This window comes from Rhizophagus irregularis, chromosome 25, assembly GCF_026210795.1.
Source record: "Rhizophagus irregularis chromosome 25, complete sequence".
Classification (NCBI taxonomy): Eukaryota; Fungi; Glomeromycota; class Glomeromycetes; order Glomerales; family Glomeraceae; genus Rhizophagus; species Rhizophagus irregularis.
In genome coordinates this window covers 395,279-415,941 of record NC_089453.1, presented here as the reverse complement: position 1 = coordinate 415,941, position 20,663 = coordinate 395,279, and the positions used below count along the sequence as shown (strand labels likewise).

Genomic DNA, 20,663 nt, shown 5'->3' with positions numbered 1-20,663 from the left:
TTGATTTGTTTTTTTCCTGATATCAATAAATTGATGATTTTTTTTTTTTATTTAGATGTATGGGAGATTTTATTAGTATCGAAATGCTTCAAATCTTTTTACAAAATAAACCATTTTGAGAAAGATTGAATCAGTAACGATGGAGGTATTGAATTTAAAATAAGAAATTAATATAATTATTTAATATTTTGACTTTATTTTTCTACCATGAACACACTTTATAACACTATAACACCATAATAAGATATTTTCACTCCGGACTTATATATATATATATATCGAATTTTTATATAATTTTATTTTATTAAATTAATTAAATAATTTCTTCATTTTTCTAAACGTAATTATTTTATAATATTTTTTCTTTTAAATAAAAAAATTATATAATTTTTATTTTTTTATTATTAATATCTACTTTTTTAATAAAAAAAATTTTTTTTTAATGATACAAAAAAAGAAAAAGAAATTGATTATTATATTAGAGTTATTATTATTAAAACAAAAAATGTCTTTTTTTTTTTAAAGAATCAACAGATAAAAATACACTAATTATACTAATTATTGGGAGCATTAATAGTCCAAGTATATATAGGTTTGGGATTTTCTATATTATCATTTGTTTCAGCTGTTAAAGAATCCTTTGGTCTAAATGGTTTGGTGATAACATCTATAATTTTACCACCTATGCTTTCATCTTCACCATCAGGATTTTTTCCTTGTTTTGGAGTTTCATCTTGTTTTGGCTTTTCAGGTTCTTGAGGATCTTTAGCTGCAGGTTTTTTAGGTTCTTCTTCAGTAGGTTGTTTTGGTACTTCTCCTTGAGGGATTTTAGGAGAACCGTCATCAGGAACTTTACCATCAGGAATTTTACCATCAGGAGCTTTACCATCAGGAACTTTACCATCACCATTTGGTGGAGGAGTTTTACCATCACCAATAGGAACAGTTCCGTTAATTGTTTTTCCATCCCCAATAGGAACAGTACTATTCTTATTATTTAAATCGATACCTATACTAATGTTTTTTAATAATCCTTGTAAAATGGGGAAAAGATTTTTTATGACGGTTTGTGGTAAATTTTTCAATAAATCGTTTAACCATCCAATTGGATCACCATTCTTATTAACTTGTAAAACGATAGCAAAATCTTTTTCTAAATCAACTAAATCTAATAATAATTTAGGTATTTGTAATGGATCTAAAGTTAATTTCCCTTCTACTGGTATAACATTTTTACCAGCATTTTCTAAATTATTTTGTATTATAACAGGTTGAGGTGATGATACTTCAAATATTGATGTACCACTACTTTGTAATGATAATACGAAATTACCAATATCAACGTGAAGGGGTCCAGTATTTGTAAATAAAGTATTAAGTCCAAGTGTTGGGAATATTTTAGTTAATTCTACATTAATTGGATTAAATAAGAATAATGGTGGAGGTACGAAATTAATTTCATTAAATATTTTAAATGAATTATCTGGAGGATTTAAACAATCATCCGAAGTACAAAGTATTACACCTCCGAGGGAAGCACCATCAGTATATGATTTGAACGAAAGTAAATTAGGAACAGCTGTTTCAAGAGCTTGAGACATTGGACCATTATCAACAAGTACTGTAAGACCAAATTCCCATTTAGCTTGACCTTTTTTAACATTTGGTTTAACAGCAGCTTTAGATATACCACCAGATACACCTTTGAAAAATACTTGAGCTAACAATGAAGGAATATTAAGGTTCAACGGTAAATTAGGGATAGCAGGAGAAGTAACTATAGCTTCAACACCTTGTTGAGTAAGTTGTCCTTGAATATTTTCTAAGGTAATTAAATTATTCTTTTGATTAAAATCTGAGAATTGATTAATGAATTTTCCTACATCCATTCCTACTGAGATTTTTCTTGTTAAACCAAAAGTTTTTTGTGGAGAAGGTCCAAATATTAAATTATTTATTCCAACTGGTAATGATACTGTATATGTTAACCTTCTAAATACTAGATCTGATATAATTACGGCCAATTGATTAGCAATTTGTTTATTATCTTGAAATCCTAATTCAACTGAAGTTGTAAATCGATTGCCTTCAAATTTCATTCCATTTATAACAGTTGATACGAAAAGTCCACCATTAATTGAAACATCAACACTAGCGAATGGAATATTAAGAGATATTTGAGGTAATCCAGTTAAATCAGCCACGATGTCAGTAGTTAAAGTATTTGAATTCTTGATTCCGACACTTACATCATCTAATGTAAGTTTAACAGCTCCAGTACCATCAATAAATCCACTAACTATATTAGTGATCATTGCTTTAATCGGTTGTAATATTGGATTTAACGGGAGTGAAATTAATACCTTACTAAAAGTATTTATAATATCCTTATCAGAATTTGAACTACCAAATAATAATCCATTAATATTCGCATTTCCTGGAATGACGGTACCATTGTTTCCTTCAATTAATGATTTAGCTAATGCGGCTACTTCATCTTCTAATCCATCTGAATCTTGGAAAATTAATGCGACAGTAAAATCCGTTGAAATAACATTATTAGAAGAAACTATTTTAACATCCGGTAAAATTACTCTTGTAAGTGGTGATGCATTTAACGCGACTGATAATTCAAGTATTCCCATGTTAACATTTAGGGGGAGTGAAATATTACTAATCCCTACATTTCCTTTAATAGCTAATTCTTGACCATTTGGATTCATATCAACAGCAACATTACCAATACTTAATCTATTTAACATTCCTTCAATTGTCAAATCAGTTAAAGAAAGTCCTGCCATTCCTAATAATTTTTCAACAACTACTTGATTAAGAATTAAAGAACTTGGGATTCCTACAACAACTTTTTCGAAAGATTTAATAAATTCATTAGGTGAAGGTCCAATTTTGATTCCACTAACACTAAATAATTCATTCGTTTTCCCCAAACCATTTTGTTGTAAAGAGGTGACAAATGAAGCAATTTTATCTTGAACTTGATCATTAGATGGTTGAAAATCTAAACTTGATTTTATAGAGAGTCCATTATTAGCACCAGAACCTATCGATAAATCAGATAAACTTGCATCAACAAAATTAACTAAATCTAATCCTAATGATAATTCAACAAATCCAATATCAATTGTAACTGGGAAATTATTATTAAATGATGCTTGAACATTTGCTAATATTTTATGTTGAGGAGCTGTATCAATTCCTAATGCATTCAATTTGAAACCAATTTGATCTATTAAAGTTATTGGATCAATTGATTTTGGTAAATTTTTAATTAAAGGTGTAACTAATTTTTCTAATGATAGATCTAAAGAAATTAATGAAAATGCTCTAATAACATCATCATTTGAAGCACCAATAAAAGGGTTTTTAATCGCTAAATTTCCTGTTAGTGGAGTATTATCAAAGAAACTTTTGGCCAAACCACCAAGTTTATCAGCTAATTCATCAGAATCATTGACTTTTACCGAAGAAGCTATTGAAACAACTTGACCTTCACTTGCAGCAGCTACTCGAATATCGAAAGCAGATAAATCGTCCAAAAATATTCCTACGCCAGCAAATCCGATATTCATTGTTAATGTGAATGATAAAGTAATAGTTGATACCATTTTAATTTCGATCATTTTTCCTGGTAAAAATTTAATTCCTAATTGTCCTATAACTATTTGAGCTAAATTTGGAATATTAACTGTTATAGAACCTTGACCCGCTGTTATTATATTATTACTATTACCAACATTTGTTAACATTGAATCTATTATTCCATTTAAATTTAATTGTCCTGTAATTAAGTTTCCAATTTCTGTTGAAAGAGAAATTTTTTCAAACGTACGGATGGAATCATCTGCTGATATTCCAAGTGAAACTCCGTTAATTCCTCCTTTTGTTGAAATAAAATTACCATTAATTAAAGAATCATAAATGCTTTTAACGGATTTTTGAATAGATTCATCATCACTGAATGCTAATTGAATCCCTAGTGTAACATAATTGATTCCAGCACCACTTGTTTGAATTCCAGTTATGTCAACAGATGTAAATTGTTTATCATCCAATGTAATTCCTTTGACACCAACATAACCAATATTAGCACTAACTTCAAATGGTACGTTTAATTGAGCACCAACTTTTAACGACAATACTCTATTAGGTAAAGTAGAAATATCAACTGATTTTAATTGTGGCATGAATTGAGATGATAATAATTGATCTAAACTAAGTGGTAACTTGATTGGTGATAATTCGATTACTTTATTCTTAATTGAATTAATATCTACTAAATCTGTTGGTAATGGAAGTTTAAGTAAATTCATTAAATCGTTTGGATTTTCATTCGGTCCTCCAAAATATATTCCGCTTATTTCAATCTTTTGTTTAACTTCTCCATTCAAAATATTTTTTAAGAATTCATTAACTGCAGATTTAGTTCCATCAGAATTATCAAATGACATAGCTAACGAAATATCCATATTTCCTTGATTTCTTTCCAAATCAATTCGTGTAATACCAAATGTGATAAAATTATTTCCATCTAATATAACGGTAGCACCAAAATAAGGAACTTTGGCACTAATAGGTAATGGATTAATATAACTGAATGTTGTTCCAATTAATAATTGAGCATTTTCTTTTGTTTCAATTGAAACACTTTTGATCGTAGGAAGGGTAAAAGTAGTTTCTGATGTTGGTAATATTCCGGATATATCTATAATACCGTTTTTTGGATTTTTGATCATTTCAATTACATTAATGGATCTTAAATTTTCGGCTGGGACAAGTGAAGAAGGAACCGTAATTTGTGCTGAGGAAAATTGATCAATAGTAGCTAATGTAACGTTAACGTTACCATCTTGAGTAGTGGGAGGAGGAGGAGCAATGATAAAGTTTTTGATTCCGATGATTGATCTAAAATCACCTTCAGTACTAGTTAAATCTTTAAACAATTGTAAAATGTTATCTGACATTCCATTTTTACCATCAACAATATCAATACGCATTTGTAAATTAAATGGATTTCTTCCTATTGCTAATTGAATAGGTGATAAAGTTATATTGGCCAATTCACCATAAAATAATGTTGTCGTAAATGATACTGATCCAATATCAGCTATTATATTCATTGGATTATTAAGAATAGTTTGTAAATTAATTGATAATGAATTTGATGTAACGATGGCAAAATCGACTCCTGTTAATGATAACAATCCAACTTGTTTTTGAATTGATTGTGATATTGTTCCTATAGTTGTTTTCATTGCTGGTTTTAACGTTGCTAAATTAATAGGTACTAAAATTTGGCTAAATGTAACAAAACTTAAAGTCTCACTTGCACCCATCTTAAGTCCGCTAATACCAATAATTGGCATTTTAACATTATCTTCCGTTTCTAAAACACTCATGACTAATTGCGAAATAATTGATTTCAATCTATCATCTTTATTTAATATAGCGGAAGCAACAATATTAGTCGAATTCTCTCCAGCAGTATAAAATATTCCATTAGGTAATTTTGCGGTAGCTAATAATACATCATCAGTAAAAATGGTTGATTCTAGATATCCAGTACCAATAGTTATAATAGGAAGGAATGGAGGATATTTAATAGCAACTGTTCCATTGACATTGAATCCAGCTACGTCACTTCGTTGAGTCAATCTCATTCCAAGCATTTCCGCTGGAATGCTTGTACCATTTTGAGTTAGCATGTTAATTATTGTAGTAGTATTAAATCCGGGAATCGGAATATTAAGAGAAAGGCCTCCGAATAAATCATTAGCCCAAGGAAATGTTCCTCCTGTTTCATTGAAAATTGAAAAATTTTTTATATCTGCACTGGAAATATTACCAGATAATGAAGGATTAACAATTGAAGCTAATGCACCAGCTGCCTCAAAAGTATTATTTGGGAATATTGTTACCGAAGTTACAATATTTAAGGTTTCATTATTTGTCATCGAAATTCCACCTAAATTAACTGTAAGAGCATTTTGTTCTCCCTTAAATATTCCAAGTGATGTATTATATTTAAATTCTAAGCTTGGTGGTAAAGGAAGAAAACTTGGTAATGAGATATCAACAGGAATAATTATTCTATCTTGTTGTATTTTAACATCAAAATGTATCGTGTGTAATAAACTTTCAATTCCTTTAACATCGAACAAATTTTTTAATAGCATAACATTGGTATTATTAATAATTTCATTTATTGGTAATGTTAAAGATAACTTTTCTGTTGCATCTCCAATAAAATCAACACCTTTAAGTCCAACTGGTCCGATAACATTAAATCTTAATTGATCATTTGATTGACTTATTCCAAGTAATTTTCCTGCTGCTAGAGATATTGAATTACTTAATTGATTTGGACTTACAATTCTACTTGGATCGAAAGTTAATTTTAAATTCAAGTCAATATTATTTAATCCTCTTGTTAAATTGAATCCATTAACAGATGTTGTTGCTAAATATGAATCTTCTAATTGTAAACCAATGGATGTATCAGGTAATGGTATTGAGAGAACTGTTGGATTTATCAACGCTGCTTTTAATGAAATATTTGGTCCTTCATTTGTAAACGCAATATCAAATGATTGTAAATTGATTGGTGGAAACTACGAAGAGTTAGGCGCAGTTAGTATTAGTGGCACAGTAAATAAAAAATGCGCAGCAATGATTTTTTTTTTTACTTACGCCAGGAAGGATTTGCCAATAACTAACTCCATCTATTACAATCGGTTTATTTACGTTAGTCACATTAACGCCTCCAATTTCAATAACGGTATCACTTGATTGTTGGTTCAACGTCATACTTTGCACTATATTACGTCACGATTAGTTAATTTCGTTAATCAATAAATTATAAACTTTATAATTAAATTTGAAATACTTACTATCTTTGGAAATTAAAAATTTGGGCATTGTGTTCCAAAGATCAAGTAAATTACCACTCATTTTAGGTATAGGAATAGTACGTTTAATGTTTAAATTCTTATACCAAGTTATACCCCACATATTTACAGTAATTTGAGTGTCAGCAGAAAGTGAAGTATCACTTATACCATCAGGTTTAGAAATTTCTCCTAAGAAATTTTTTAATCCACTAGTTTCCTTAAAAGAAACATCACCTTCAAAGTTTAGTGTGATAGGTTCTCCTATATTAACTTCCATTTCGGGTATACCAATAACTAATAAACTATTTGAATTTGCGTCATGAATCGTTAAATCTAAAGCGGCTAATTTTGTTTTTAAAGGAAGAAAAAATTGTTTTGGTAAAGTAGCTTTCCAAGAAAATCTTAGTCCGTCAGATTTCCATTCTAAAACATCCATGTGATCAATTGATATTTCATTTAGATCAACATGTTGTACTTTATATCTTATAAAAGCTGGTATGATTAAATAATAAGCAACTGGAGCAAATATTATTGTAAAGAAGAATGATATTATTAAGATATGATAAATAATAAATCTTCGTTTCGTTAATCGACCATTACAATAACGTAATTTAGGTTTCTCTTGGGTTGGAGCGTCTAATGATTTTACGTACGTTGGTTCATACCATGATTTTATTGTAGCGAATAAGGACTTTTTAGTATTATCAGGTTTTAGAATTTGAGATTCTCGAGGGGATTTATCTGGTTTATCTGAAATATTTGAAGTAATAGGCAATTCTTCTTCCGCATCTACATCTATTGAAAATTCTTTTGAATTATCCACTAATAATTTTTCGAAAAAAAATAGGAAAGTTAAGGATAAATAGTTATTAAGAATTGAAATAAAATAATAAATTACTTACTTATTCCAATTTCGAACCGCAGCAAGGAATTTTGAGAGTTCTAATCTCACACCAAGGATTAATTCAAATTACTTTATATTAAAAGAAACATAAAGATATTTATTTGTTATAAGATATGTAAAGAAGGTTGTGTAACTATCACAAGCTTCTTTTATAAAGCGATTTGAAGGGAATAAGGGGAAAGCGTTAGAGAAAGTAAATTATAAAATAAAGAAAGCGAAAGGAATAAGAATTTTTTTTTTTTTTTGAAATGAATTACAGATTTTGCAGTATATGTAGTTTTTTTCTTTGATGACCAAATCGCGTAACGGCCATTACAAGCATAAAAATTTTGTTTAGGGCGTAGACATAGTTTAGAAGATCGGGCAAAACTAGTATTGTGTGATGTCACATATATAACTATATATTGTATGTGTTATTCGGGCAAGATTTACATATTTTTCGGCCGATCCTTTTTTCTTTTTTTTTATGGATAATTTTAGATATGAAATGAAATAGTGTAACAATAAGCAATATATTTAAGTAATTTTTTTATATGTTATAAGGTAAATTTTGGAATTTTTGATTACACATATTGCATTAATCATTGTTTGTACTTATGAATTAGGATAAGATTTTAACTGTATTTAGCAAATAAACCAGAAACGAGGCCCGCATGTATTTATTTACTACTAAGAAAAACAAGTATTCATGTATATATATATACACATATATACATTTTAAATAAAAATGGTGTTTTTCGTTAATTGAAATTTCTTAATCCGGTTTACAAAAATAAAAAAGGGTAAGTTTAATTGTTTCAGATATCTATATTCATTATCTAAAATATAATAGTGGCTTAATTTTGTGTTTCGAGAGAGAAAAAATATATTTATAACGGACATTAGCGTGAAATGCAAACGAGATATGATTAACATGTGTTTATTAATAAGGATAGGGTAGAAAAAAATTTATAAATACTCTAATTCCGTTTGTGTTAATTGTGCTTTATATTTTTAGAACGAAATTTTAATTGCAAATTGACTAAAAAGTTTAATTAATTTTTTTACATTCGATTTTTAGAAGAAAAATCGTAATCCTTCCTGTAAACACTCTTCTTTACGGAAAAATCATAATTAAAGGGGGGGGAGAAGATCGAAATTTTATTTTTTATTGTTATTATTTTTTCATTATTTAACTAATTAGGAAATTTTGATTATACGATTGTAATTCATTTTTAAAGGGATATTAATGCATTAACATTTGATTTTTATTTTTTAAATATTCGAGATAGTAAAAACTCCTTAAAACAAAAATGTTTAGTAAAATAAATAAATCAATTAAATTAAATAATTTAAATAATTGGATGAGATTGAATTAATCTATCACTTTTTTAGATCAAAAGAAATTTTGATTATTTTTACATTTAAAAAATTTTTTAAAAAAAATAATGATATACCAAAAATAAATAAAGTATGATAATATCATGATTATGAGTTATGACACCACCATGCGTTATCATTTTGATCTTCGCGTAGCCGTCATCGCAATAAATGAGTTGTTTATTGTATACTAAGCAAATATTTTACGCATTTTTCGTTACTAAACTTTTTTTTTTTATTTCTTAGTAAGACATGATGTTTCAGTCAAAAGATGGATAACCCCCGTTCCTCATGGGAATTACAATTACAAACAATAAATTCTCAAGATGACTGACTCCAAGAAGGAAATCCATCGATTCTTTTAAAGTTCAAAGATTATAACATCTAGCATCTATTTCCTATTAAACTTTCAAAACATCGGTATTTCTTCTGATGCATACCCCTAAGATGATTGCATAATATTTATTTTTAGGTTAATATTCTTGCTCATCGATTTATGAGGTGTGAAAAATAGATGAAAGTTTATAAAAGAATTTACCATTTGTTCTTTGTAATAATTTTCTTTTGGATTCCGTTATGATCGGATTTCTTCAATCAGATTTATTTTAGAAACAAAGTTTCTTATTGGTTAACTTTACTTCATAAAAAATTCAAAAATTTTTTTAATAATTTTTGGTATCTTCATATTGATTCGCTTGTATCATTAATATCATCATTGAGTTTAAGTGCTGGAGCAGTTATTGTATATTAATAAATATTAATGATTGTAAAATTTTTATGGATGATATTTTTAATAAAAACAGATAATTATATATAATATTAATAATATACACACCATAATAAATTTTATCGTTGTCAAAATATGCCTTTAACGGTTACTCATTATTTCTAATGAGGCATTTATCCCAATCTTGCAAAAAAAAAAATTATCAACTCTATTATGGGCGAGGGGAAGAAATAAAATTTCCTTACGATTAAATCATTATCATCTAAATTTTAGAAGACACCAATGTTACATACCACAGTAGTCCTTAATCCACCTCCCGGCGATTTCAACGACAAAACATGACCAGCATTCAGGAGATTCCATGCAGTCATACCCCAATAAATCTCATATGAATAGGATCGATCACACCCGTTCGTTATGACACGCAACAGTCGAATTAATAGAAATTATTAAGTATCGTGTAAAATCTTAGAAGATACTGATATTACTATCACGATAAAGTCCTTAAGCCACCTCCCGGAGATTTTAACGACAAAACATGTCAGCATTCAAGAGATTCCATGCGGACTTAGCTCCTCATATACCTCACCTTGCAACGCAAGTGGGTCCCAACCCTCTTTTTGAGTACCCAAACAAACTCAGCATTGAGAGATCATCATCATACCCCAATAAACCTCATTCGATCATTCACGTTCGCTACGACACGCAACAGTCGGATACTGTGGATTTAAAAAAATTTTTTGACTGCATTTGATGTAAGACTTGGATAGTTCTTTTTCTTAAAATGTGTGGCGAGTTGGTGAGTTGAGTCTCTAACGTTATTTTGAATGTCTATGTTTTTGTGTTGCTTTGCTCAATATTTTAAGTATGAAATTAAATATAATGATTTTTATAACAAGACAATTGAAAACAAAAGTCAAAACGAAGGAGGAAAGGAATAAAAAAATTTTTTTCGTAACTTTTATATTATTTTTTCATCATGCGAGTTTACTTATTACACCGCATATCGTCCATATGTAATTCACATTAATTCTTTCCATTAATGATCATAGAAAATAAACAAACATGCAGCCGTTCCTAACAAAATTCAATCCATAAGCAATACGAAAACTACAGGTAGTCCGTCAATTTGCGAAGTGATTCGTTAAATCCATCCTTTCACAATGACTAAATAAATGACTAAATATTGACATTTATTTTATTTTATTTTTATTATAAAGACATGGTAGCGGGACTACAAGCAACTGTTAGTAAATCGAAATACAAAGATGACGAAACAAAACTAAACTAATGCGAGTTCGTCCAATCCCCCAGGAAAATGAGAGGAATCGTCCAGCCTATTATTCAACGAATCCTAGGCAAAACCGGATATCACGAATAAATATCATTGACATCCGTGATCTAAATGTAAAAATTATATCATGTGATCTTAAAAATATATCACGTGATATTATATTTGCAAAAGACGACCTAGTCATTTGCCACCGCTGCCGCTTCAGAAGTTTGATAATCGGTGGCAGCAAGTAGGATTTCACATCTAACTGGACACTTCTTCCCATCTACGGCGTTTTTTACTATCTTGGCATCTTGCACCTCTGCTTATTTTTTGAATTTTCATTTGATTATATATGATAATTTCTGACTTTCATTGACGTTTTTAGATTTGCATACATATGTATTCTTTATTGATTTAACTGATACATTTTCGGTATTTCCATAAAAACTGATGATTATTCGAACGTTACTAACGTTCTTTTCCTCTTTTTTCTTTAGAGACGTTGTAAAAGTACCGAAAAAATTTAATGATTATTTACATTACCAATACCGAAAAAAATTAACACGGTAATAATATAGAAATATAACAACAGGATTTTTACGGTGTGATACTGTCATGTCTTAATATTGCTCCTCGGCTTTAAGCTTGGAATTCTCAGCAGCAGTATCTGCTCTATTTTTCTCCAACTCCTCGATTCAGCTACTAAGCCCTACCTGAACTTTGTATTTTCATCTTCAATCTTGGCTTTCTCGGCAGAAATTTGTTGTCTTAATAAATCAAATCTCAGATTACATATTTAACAATAATAATTTTATATTTTTTTTTACAAGATAGAAAATAATTCAAAAGTTTACCTTCCCCAATCATATATAGGTAAACAGAATAAAAAATTTTAGCCAATTATATGACATTCTTTAGACTTCAAACGTGAAATGAGAAGGTGAGGAAAAAGAAACCGTGAAAAAATGCCACGATCAGAATTAAATTGTTTATATATACGTTGTATAAACCACTTTTGGTCAAAAAATAAAAAATATATGTAAATACTATTATGTGTATGAAAACTGGCATATAAACCATTTTTATTTATTTCCTGATATACAGCCCACACCATTATAAAAAATCATTTTTTGTCGAATTTTTTTATTGTAGAATACCTAATTTAATGTCTTTTCTATAGAAACACTGGGAAATCTCAGGGTTTATTTTTTGGCGAATATTTAGCATACATTGTTCCGGCGAGACACGGCTTTACTATGTTGAAATCAATTTCGGAGCTATCTATAGTTATGATGTATTTAAAAACTAAAACTTGAACACTTGCTCATTTTATCGCCTAAAGAAATATCATCAAAAATGCCTATTTCGTTAGATACTTTTATTTTAGGCGGCACTACTGATGAGATATTCGTGACTGTTCTTGACGATGTAGTCCTCATAAATGATTTTAAAATTAACATTAACGCACTTAAAATTTCAAGTCTCAAGGAGGTTGATGTTGGTAAAGACAAGCTTAAAGATGTTGATACTGAAGAGAAAATCCGAAGCAAACTTAGAGGCGAGAAAATGATAGCAGGGAACCTTTTTACTGATTATTTTAAAGTTGATCAACCTGTTGACAGGAATGTTCATATCATCATTGCAATCTCTACTACCGGCAAGTGTCTCATAATATTTTGTAAGAAATTCAACTATTAATCTGATATTACATTTTTTTTCTTATATTAAAGATACTCGAAAACGCTTGAAGATAAGTAAGTTTGCACGAGTTTCAAAGTTCATTAAGCGCTGTTCCAGGATTCTCAGAACCCTAACATTTTCTCTGTGTAGGTCCGTCGTTCCTTCACACATTCTAACCCTACGGACCCAAATGTTAACTTTTATGTTGATTCTAAGGAATTTATTGAAAAGCTAGGGTATTGTTCCCTTCAACATGGGTTCTATCTCTTACTTGCTTGAACATCGCCAGAGTGGCAAAACGACCATTGCTATGGGATTGAAACGGTGGCTTGAAGATAATAGCAGTTATGTAGTTTATTATTTGAACTTTAATACCGGAATTACAACTAAAAAAGATATTTATGAATTCTGGCGGTCGTATGCCTCAAAGTTCTGTCTGTTGGCGCTGACAAAAAGATTCATCCTGAAAAATTGGTGTAAATTTTTGGCATCATTTATTTTCTCAAGTCTTATAACGAATCAAAAGATGTGGTTTTAATTATAGATGATGTCTCGATTCTGAATTATATGAAAAGTTGATCATTGATAACTTCATAGCTATGTTGAAGGAACTTAAGGAAAAGGAGTGTATGTTCTATAGTACTTATTGGCACTGAGATCATTAAGGAGTTTTTGCTGCCAAGTTCTCGAAATATTTCACCATTATCAGCCGGGCAAGAATTCTATACAACTCGTTTTACTAGTGAAGAGATCAAGAATCTTTTTACTCAATACGTTGAGGAAAATAAACTAAATGTTGATGTAGATGAAATTGTTGCAGATATTTACTCTCTTACTCTTGGACACAAGGGTCTCGTTGGCATCTGCTGCAGTGCTGCTATTATTTTGCGACTAATCTCATGGTTGGCACTAACGAAGCAAATCTCTGTGACTGGGAAAAGCATACTCTAATTCAGTTACCTCAATATATAAAGGACCAAGCAACATATAAATCATTATTCGATGTCTTAAAGACCTTAATGAGAATGAAATAGAAATCCTTACGGAGGTCCTTTACCATGGAACTAAGCAACTCTTAGAGGTGAAGTCCATTTACTTTTGTTGTCAGATATTGTAGACGTATTGTATTATTATTCACGTTTTTTTCCACTTTACCACTTTAAGGATATAAAAAACAAAAAAGATGTGCAATTCCTCCTTGCAGAAGGAATTATTGTTAAAGTACCACATACTAATTATGAATGGATGATAATAGAGTGTGCTGCACCTATCCTTCGTAATATTATGCTTTCCAGAATACATAGACCCACTATTAAGCATTCTTCACCTATTGATACAACTAATATTGATCCCGAATGGTTGTTGGCACGTACTATTGAGGTATATAGTTGCTCTAAGTTATTTATTGTTAATAATGTAATAGTTTGTATATATTTGCTAAGAAATACATCATTTTATAAAGAACATGTCTATCCAAGATATTTCCCATAAATACACTTTCAATGCTAACAATCAGCCACGGCCTATCCACATCTTGATTATCATGTTCTTTCTGAGGTTAGAGAGTATGATGAAGAAGGTCAACGTCACCAGCGTCTAAACATTCTCATTCATGAGTAAGACTTGCCTATTTATGGCCTTGAACTCTCTGTTGCAGCAAGTGATAATGTGTTTGATAATCACCTTAAACGTTCTCACAATTATTGTTGCGTCCATAAATGCAATAAGATGTATACAATCAATATCTGTCCTAACAACAAGCTGCGTACCTACTTTGGAAAGAAAAATACAACAATGTGATTCCTATTCACGTGATTTGTGACTTGAAAGATGGTAAAACAGCACTAGCTGCCTATTTAATGACAGTTTTGAGTGGAAAATGGTGCTAGTACATTAAACACATTAATGAAAATAGGTAATAACAATGAAATAATAAGAGTTGCGAAGCAATGAAGTATGTTCATGCTTTATACAGTTATAATTAAAGTATTGAACGTAGCGTAGCATATTTGTATTTAAATTATTAGTTTATGCATTGAAGAGTATACATAATACAGCGAAAACTTTATTCTTTAAATGTTATGAAAAATGTAACCCGCATCATAATTATTTTTTTTTTTGTTGTAGAATCATCTGTATATCATGTGAGTTCTCCAGTTCAGGTGGCAGACTTCAAAAATGAAGTTGCTAGGAAATGTATCTACGGTTTACTATACCAGCTCAACCAAAAATTTTATTTATCACGGTGTCACAGCGTACTGAGTTTCGCGTCATAGTCAATGCAAGGAGGAGATTTTTAGTTTTTCAAACTTTTAAAATTGCGAAATTTAGCCGGTTTACGATTCTTTTAATTTTATTTAATGTCACGTGTAACTTTTTCAACTTAGGGTTACCGTATGAAAATCTTCTATAATACGCTAGTTAATATAAATTCTGCCAAGAGCAGTGCGCAAATGTCCTAATGGTTTTTATTACTAAAAAATAATAAATTATTATTAATATGTACTATTTTATGCAATGATAATTTTATATCCGAAAATGATATGATTGATTGTAATGGTACTTTTTTTGATTCTTCACGATGTAACACATACTATAGATATCACTACCATAAGCACGCAAATGGTCATGTCCCAATAAGACTCATTTACCAAAAAAAAATTAATTATTATTATGTCGATTTCCTTTTTCGATTCTTCACAATTTTTATTATCGTCAAACTTTTCTGCTACACTATAGAACGGATATCTGCAAACGTAGTCATGGTCGAATTTTCGAATTTTTTAAATGACACTTGGCTAGATAATCAACTAAGGGGTATAAAATACATAGTAAAAGCATATGCTAACTAAAATAAGTAAAAGCGCGCACTTCATAAGGGGTTCAACTGTTCAAGGGGTTCACCTTTCGTAATTATTGATTTGATTGTGATTAATTACTCACGTGATTTGACAAATTAAAAATAATTAATGCCGCTTGAATATCTTTTCTTTTATTTATTTCATTTATTTCATTTAAAAATTTTCTTACACGTGATTACGATTTACTGTACAACAAAAAAAAAATATTTATTTTATCCATTGTTCTCAAAATTACTTTTTCATGTTATTCAATTTTATTTTTTTTTCGTTTAATAAATTGTCGAAGAATATTTATTTTTTGGTTAAACTTTTCGCTTTTCAAAAAATCATTAAATACTCTTTAAAGCATAAATTTGATCGTTATACCATCTCATTTTTTTTTGTGTGAGCTTTCTTATTATTCGTACCTTCTGTGATTTTTACACATTTCATTTTCATAAAAACCTACAATAAATTATTTATTAAAATTTATTCAATATGGAAGAAATTAGGATCAGCGATGATGTATTTGAGCAAATAAAAGATTTTAATCATTATAATATAACTGAAGAACGAAAATTGTTAATTGATAAACTAATATTAAAAGAACGTTATAAAAAGTATGGTTTATGTAAAGAATGTAGGCAGCCTTATATTAACAAATTTAATTGTGGTTATTATTGGTGTCAGTCATGTAGTACAAACCATTTTCAACAAAATTTCAAAAATTGGACTAATGGTAATCATGTCGTTGATAAGTTTATTCAAGAGGTACTATTAAATGCTAAAGATTTTTATGAAGCTTTAGAATGGATTGAATATGATAAATTTGAGGCATTTGAATATTTGGCCAAGGGAGGATTCGGAACTACTTATAAAGCAATTTGGGAAGATGAATGTATAGAGATGGTTTGGATTTTGAAAAAAGAAAAATGGAAATATATATATACAATCACTAATTTTGGCAAAACCAAAGAAATGATTATATGGAGGTCTGACTGTATTCAAAAAAGTGATATTTATGGATTTGGAATTATTACATGTAAAGTATAGGATTGTTTTCTCATCATGATGTAACCTCAATTAATTTTAGATATAGTAATAAAAGCGTGGAAAAGAGACATTACGTGGAGTTACCTCCCTTAAGGAGAAGATCTAAATCTTCTATTTCAAGGAATGACAAGTTAAATCTGCTAATTACTGATTTTGGCAGAATTAAAAAGATGATTATATGAAGGTTTGACTGTATTCAAGAAAGTGATATTTATGGATTTGGAATCATTACACGGAACATTTCCAAATTGACGCGAAGGCCGCTTCAAGAATTTGGCGGCTAGAGGAGAAAGAGCAGTACAAACGCTCTTATGGAAAAAATTTCGATGGCCCAAAATCGCGCTATCGGTTTTTTTTTTCGTATGAAGTACAGAATTGTCTTATTATAATGTATTCCATAATGAATTTTTAGCTATTAGAATTATCAAGAATTAGATCAAAGTCTAATTATAAAATTCCTCAATTAATTTTAGATATAATAAAAGCATTACTGATTTTGGCTGATTATATGGAGGTTTGACTGTATTAAAGAAAGTGATATTTATGGATTTGGAATCATTACACGGAACATTTCCAAATTGACGCGAAGGCCGCTTCAAGAATTTGGCGGCTATTATCCGACGAGGAAAAAGAGCAATACAAATGCTCTTATGGAAAAAATACCGATGGCCTAAAATCGGGCCATCGGTTTTTTTTTTCGTATGAAGTATGAAGTACAGAATTGTCTTCTTATCATAATGTGTCCCATGATGAATTTTTAGCTATTAGAATTATCAAGAACTTAGACCAAAGTCTAATTATAAAATTCCTCAATTAATTTTAGATATAATTAATCATTACTGATTTGGCAGAACTAAAAAGATGACTATATAGAGGTTTGACTGTATTAAAGAAAAGTGATATTTATGGATTTGGAATCATTGCATATGAAGTAACAGATATATAATGTATCTCATGATGAATTTTTAGCTATTAGAATTATCAAGAACTTAGACCAAAGTCTAATTATAAAATTCCCCAATTAATTTTAGATATAATTAATCATTACTGATTTGGCAGAACTAAAAAGATGACTATATAGAGGTTTGACTGTATTAAAGAAAAGTGATATTTATGGATTTGGAATCATTATATATGAAGTACAGAATTTCTTCTTATTATAATGTATCCCATAATGAATTTTTAGCTATTAGAATTATCAAGAACTTAGACCAAAGTCTAATTATAAAATTCCTCAATTAATTTTAGATATAATTAATCATTACTAATTTGGCAGAACTAAAAAGATGATTATATGGAGGTTTGAATGTATTAAAAAAAGTGATATTTATGGATTTGGAATCATTGCATATGAAGTAACAGATATATAATGTATCTCATGATGAATTTTTAGCTATTAGAATTATCAAGAATTTAGACCAAAGTCTAATTATAAAATTCCTCAATTAATTTTAATCAATATTGGAATGCAACTTTTCAAAACATTTTTAAAGTAACAGAATTTTCTTAATTTTTTCAATTTTCAATTTTTCTATTATTTTATTTATTATATTTATAATTTAATTATGAAGCAAGTTAGTATTTTGTCTTATTAAGAAGTATTCAGATTATATCCTAGAAGTATTATTTTTTAGTGATATAATTTAAGAAAGTTTAATTCTGCCAACAAAAATTAATTATATTTTAAGTTATGTGTAAACCCTTAATGAAAACCTTAAGTAGTTTTCAGTTTATACATTTGGAGCATTATTCTTAAGTGTTATAATCTAAGATAGTTTAATTCCACCAAGTTGTATATAAAAAAACTTTACATTGGTTTTTTTTAATATAAACCTATTTTTTTATAATTGATCATTTGTCACTTGTCACATTTTTTTTATAAGACTTTTCTATTCAGATAAAACTCCAGTTAACCCGTTAAAGTGTTAAGTTTTCGATCCTTTGAATGTTAACAGGCTAACAACACTAATAGGGAATATCTTTTGCCAATTATCTGTAATTTGCAATTTGTATAACGAAACATCAAATTATATTTGATTAGTAGTATCTTTGAACCAATCAATAATGATAAAAGCAATGATCATATTTTTAATGGTAACGTATAATCGCAAAATTTCTTCATGTTCTTAGTATCAATTGCATCTCCAAAGTGTAAATGGTATTGAACATCATCATCATTTTCTTCATAAAAAAAGTTTGTATATGAAATTTTTCTGAAATCGCAGAATAGTCACTTGGTCTTCATATGCTGATAACAATTCTGCTTGAAAATTTGATAATAGCAATTCTTCAACATTTTTTTGGGAAATGTTTTTAATAATATATTTATGGCCAAATCATTACGAACAATATCATTAAATAATTATTTTAAATGGTTAAGCGTAGGTAGACCTCAAAGTTATAGATTTCATTGGTTGCTCAGAAGTAGCCATTTAGCGCAAGTCTTGAACAAGTTATATTGCGAATCGCAACGTTTTAATCTTATTATATACTAATACATTTCTAATTAGGTGAAATTATAAGGATTCTAAATGTATTTAATAAATAAATTTTTTTAATTGTCTCTTAAACTTTATAACTCTAGAAATTTCTGATTGAAGAGATAAGACAAGTAAAATTATGAAATACTTTAGTATTTGATTCTTTAAATACATTTTATTAAAAAAGGCTGTGTATTAAAATAAGTATCCGAAATTGTATTTGTCTTTAAAATATTGATATAATCATAATAAGTAGTGTATAAATAATATCGAATTTAATTTATTAATTAGGAATACAGTAAACTTTAGATCACGTGGATCGTCCAACTCAAACTCCAACCTTATAACGAAAACATTTTTTAATTTTACTTATAAAAATATAGATTTCACTTCTACATGTAGAAAATTTACCTACACGATTTTTCCTACGTTACACAAATGCCAGATATAAAAAAAAAACTGGAAAAACAAAAATAGAGATCATCTAAAATGTAAAATAAGGCTCATAAACATTTACTACTTTTTGAAAAATTTAGCCTTGAATATGCACTTAAATAATAAAAAATAACACAAACTTTCAATTATGTTTGTACTTTGCAAGCTATTGGTAAATTTTAATTAATTAAAAACACTCGAATAGTATCAGAAATAACATGGTGACAAAAAATTAGCAATACATATCGGCTGATTGGAAAAATCAAGCCAATTAATATTTAAGCTCAGTTGATGGGTTCATTATATAACTGATGGGTTACTTATTGTCATTAGCGTATAAAATTATGGGAGGCTTTTCTGATCAGCCGATATGATTGAATCATTTATGGTGGAATGATGAGAAATTATTCTCTAATTTCGGTATATAGTAAAAAAAGACTTAAAATCATTCAAATTACAAAAATGTGTGTAGTTTGTTCAATATACAGTATACCATTATTCCACAAACTTAATAGGGTTTCATCGTTAGTTTTTGTCATTGCGCAAGATTTTATAAGATCATTTTTGTCACGTGACTATTTTTCATTTTTTTTTGTCCCACACTTCTACATATTTGTCTGCACTCTGCAGGGGTATTACACTGTTCAATCTGTTCATGAAATGTGATTGTAATTGTTCAGAAAAATAACTTCTTCCCCGCCGTTTTTTTTCTCGTTAAAATCGTTACATTTGTATGAGCTCAGTCATCTGTTGTAATTTATCTTCTACTTTCAATAACGAGAAGTTCTAAGGCATATATAGTAGGTTATTACTTAACCTTACTATACAGTAAAAACTATTATTATACCTGGATTTGTACAAAAAGCGTTTAAAAAAAAATTCGTTACGAAGTAATAACTTTTAGGCATTTCATTTATTGTTTTATTACAAAGGTACATTATGCTTTTATTTTGGAGTAGAAATATACTCGTTTTTCGTTTTAAATAAAAAAATATGTAAAC

At 28.8% G+C, this 20,663-nt stretch overlaps 3 protein-coding genes across 3 annotated transcripts; 2 read left to right on the top strand and 1 right to left on the bottom strand.

Moving 5' to 3' along the window:
• Positions 1 to 285: 285 nt before the first annotated feature.
• OCT59_016555 (uncharacterized protein) lies at positions 286 to 8,134 on the bottom strand (the record flags this gene model as incomplete). Its single annotated transcript, XM_025313104.2, has 5 exons — positions 286 to 6,629; positions 6,709 to 6,833; positions 6,909 to 7,730; positions 7,811 to 7,850; positions 8,129 to 8,134. The coding sequence occupies 5 exons, from the start codon at positions 8,132 to 8,134 to the stop codon at positions 555 to 557; spliced, it is 7,068 nt and encodes a 2,355-aa protein (XP_025188130.2). The 3' UTR covers positions 286 to 554.
• A 4,396-nt stretch (positions 8,135 to 12,530) lies between these two features.
• Positions 12,531 to 14,454, top strand: OCT59_016554 (uncharacterized protein; the record flags this gene model as incomplete). The annotated part of the gene is made up of 6 exons (XM_066145776.1): positions 12,531 to 12,835; positions 12,905 to 12,928; positions 13,463 to 13,704; positions 13,868 to 13,935; positions 14,019 to 14,234; positions 14,317 to 14,454. The coding sequence occupies 6 exons, from the start codon at positions 12,531 to 12,533 to the stop codon at positions 14,452 to 14,454; spliced, it is 993 nt and encodes a 330-aa protein (XP_066003525.1).
• A 1,738-nt stretch (positions 14,455 to 16,192) lies between these two features.
• On the top strand, positions 16,193 to 16,747 carry OCT59_016553 (uncharacterized protein; the record flags this gene model as incomplete). The annotated part of the gene is made up of 1 exon (XM_066145775.1): positions 16,193 to 16,747. One exon carries the CDS (start codon positions 16,193 to 16,195, stop codon positions 16,745 to 16,747), a length of 555 nt encoding a protein of 184 aa, XP_066003524.1.
• Positions 16,748 to 20,663: the final 3,916 nt, after the last annotated feature.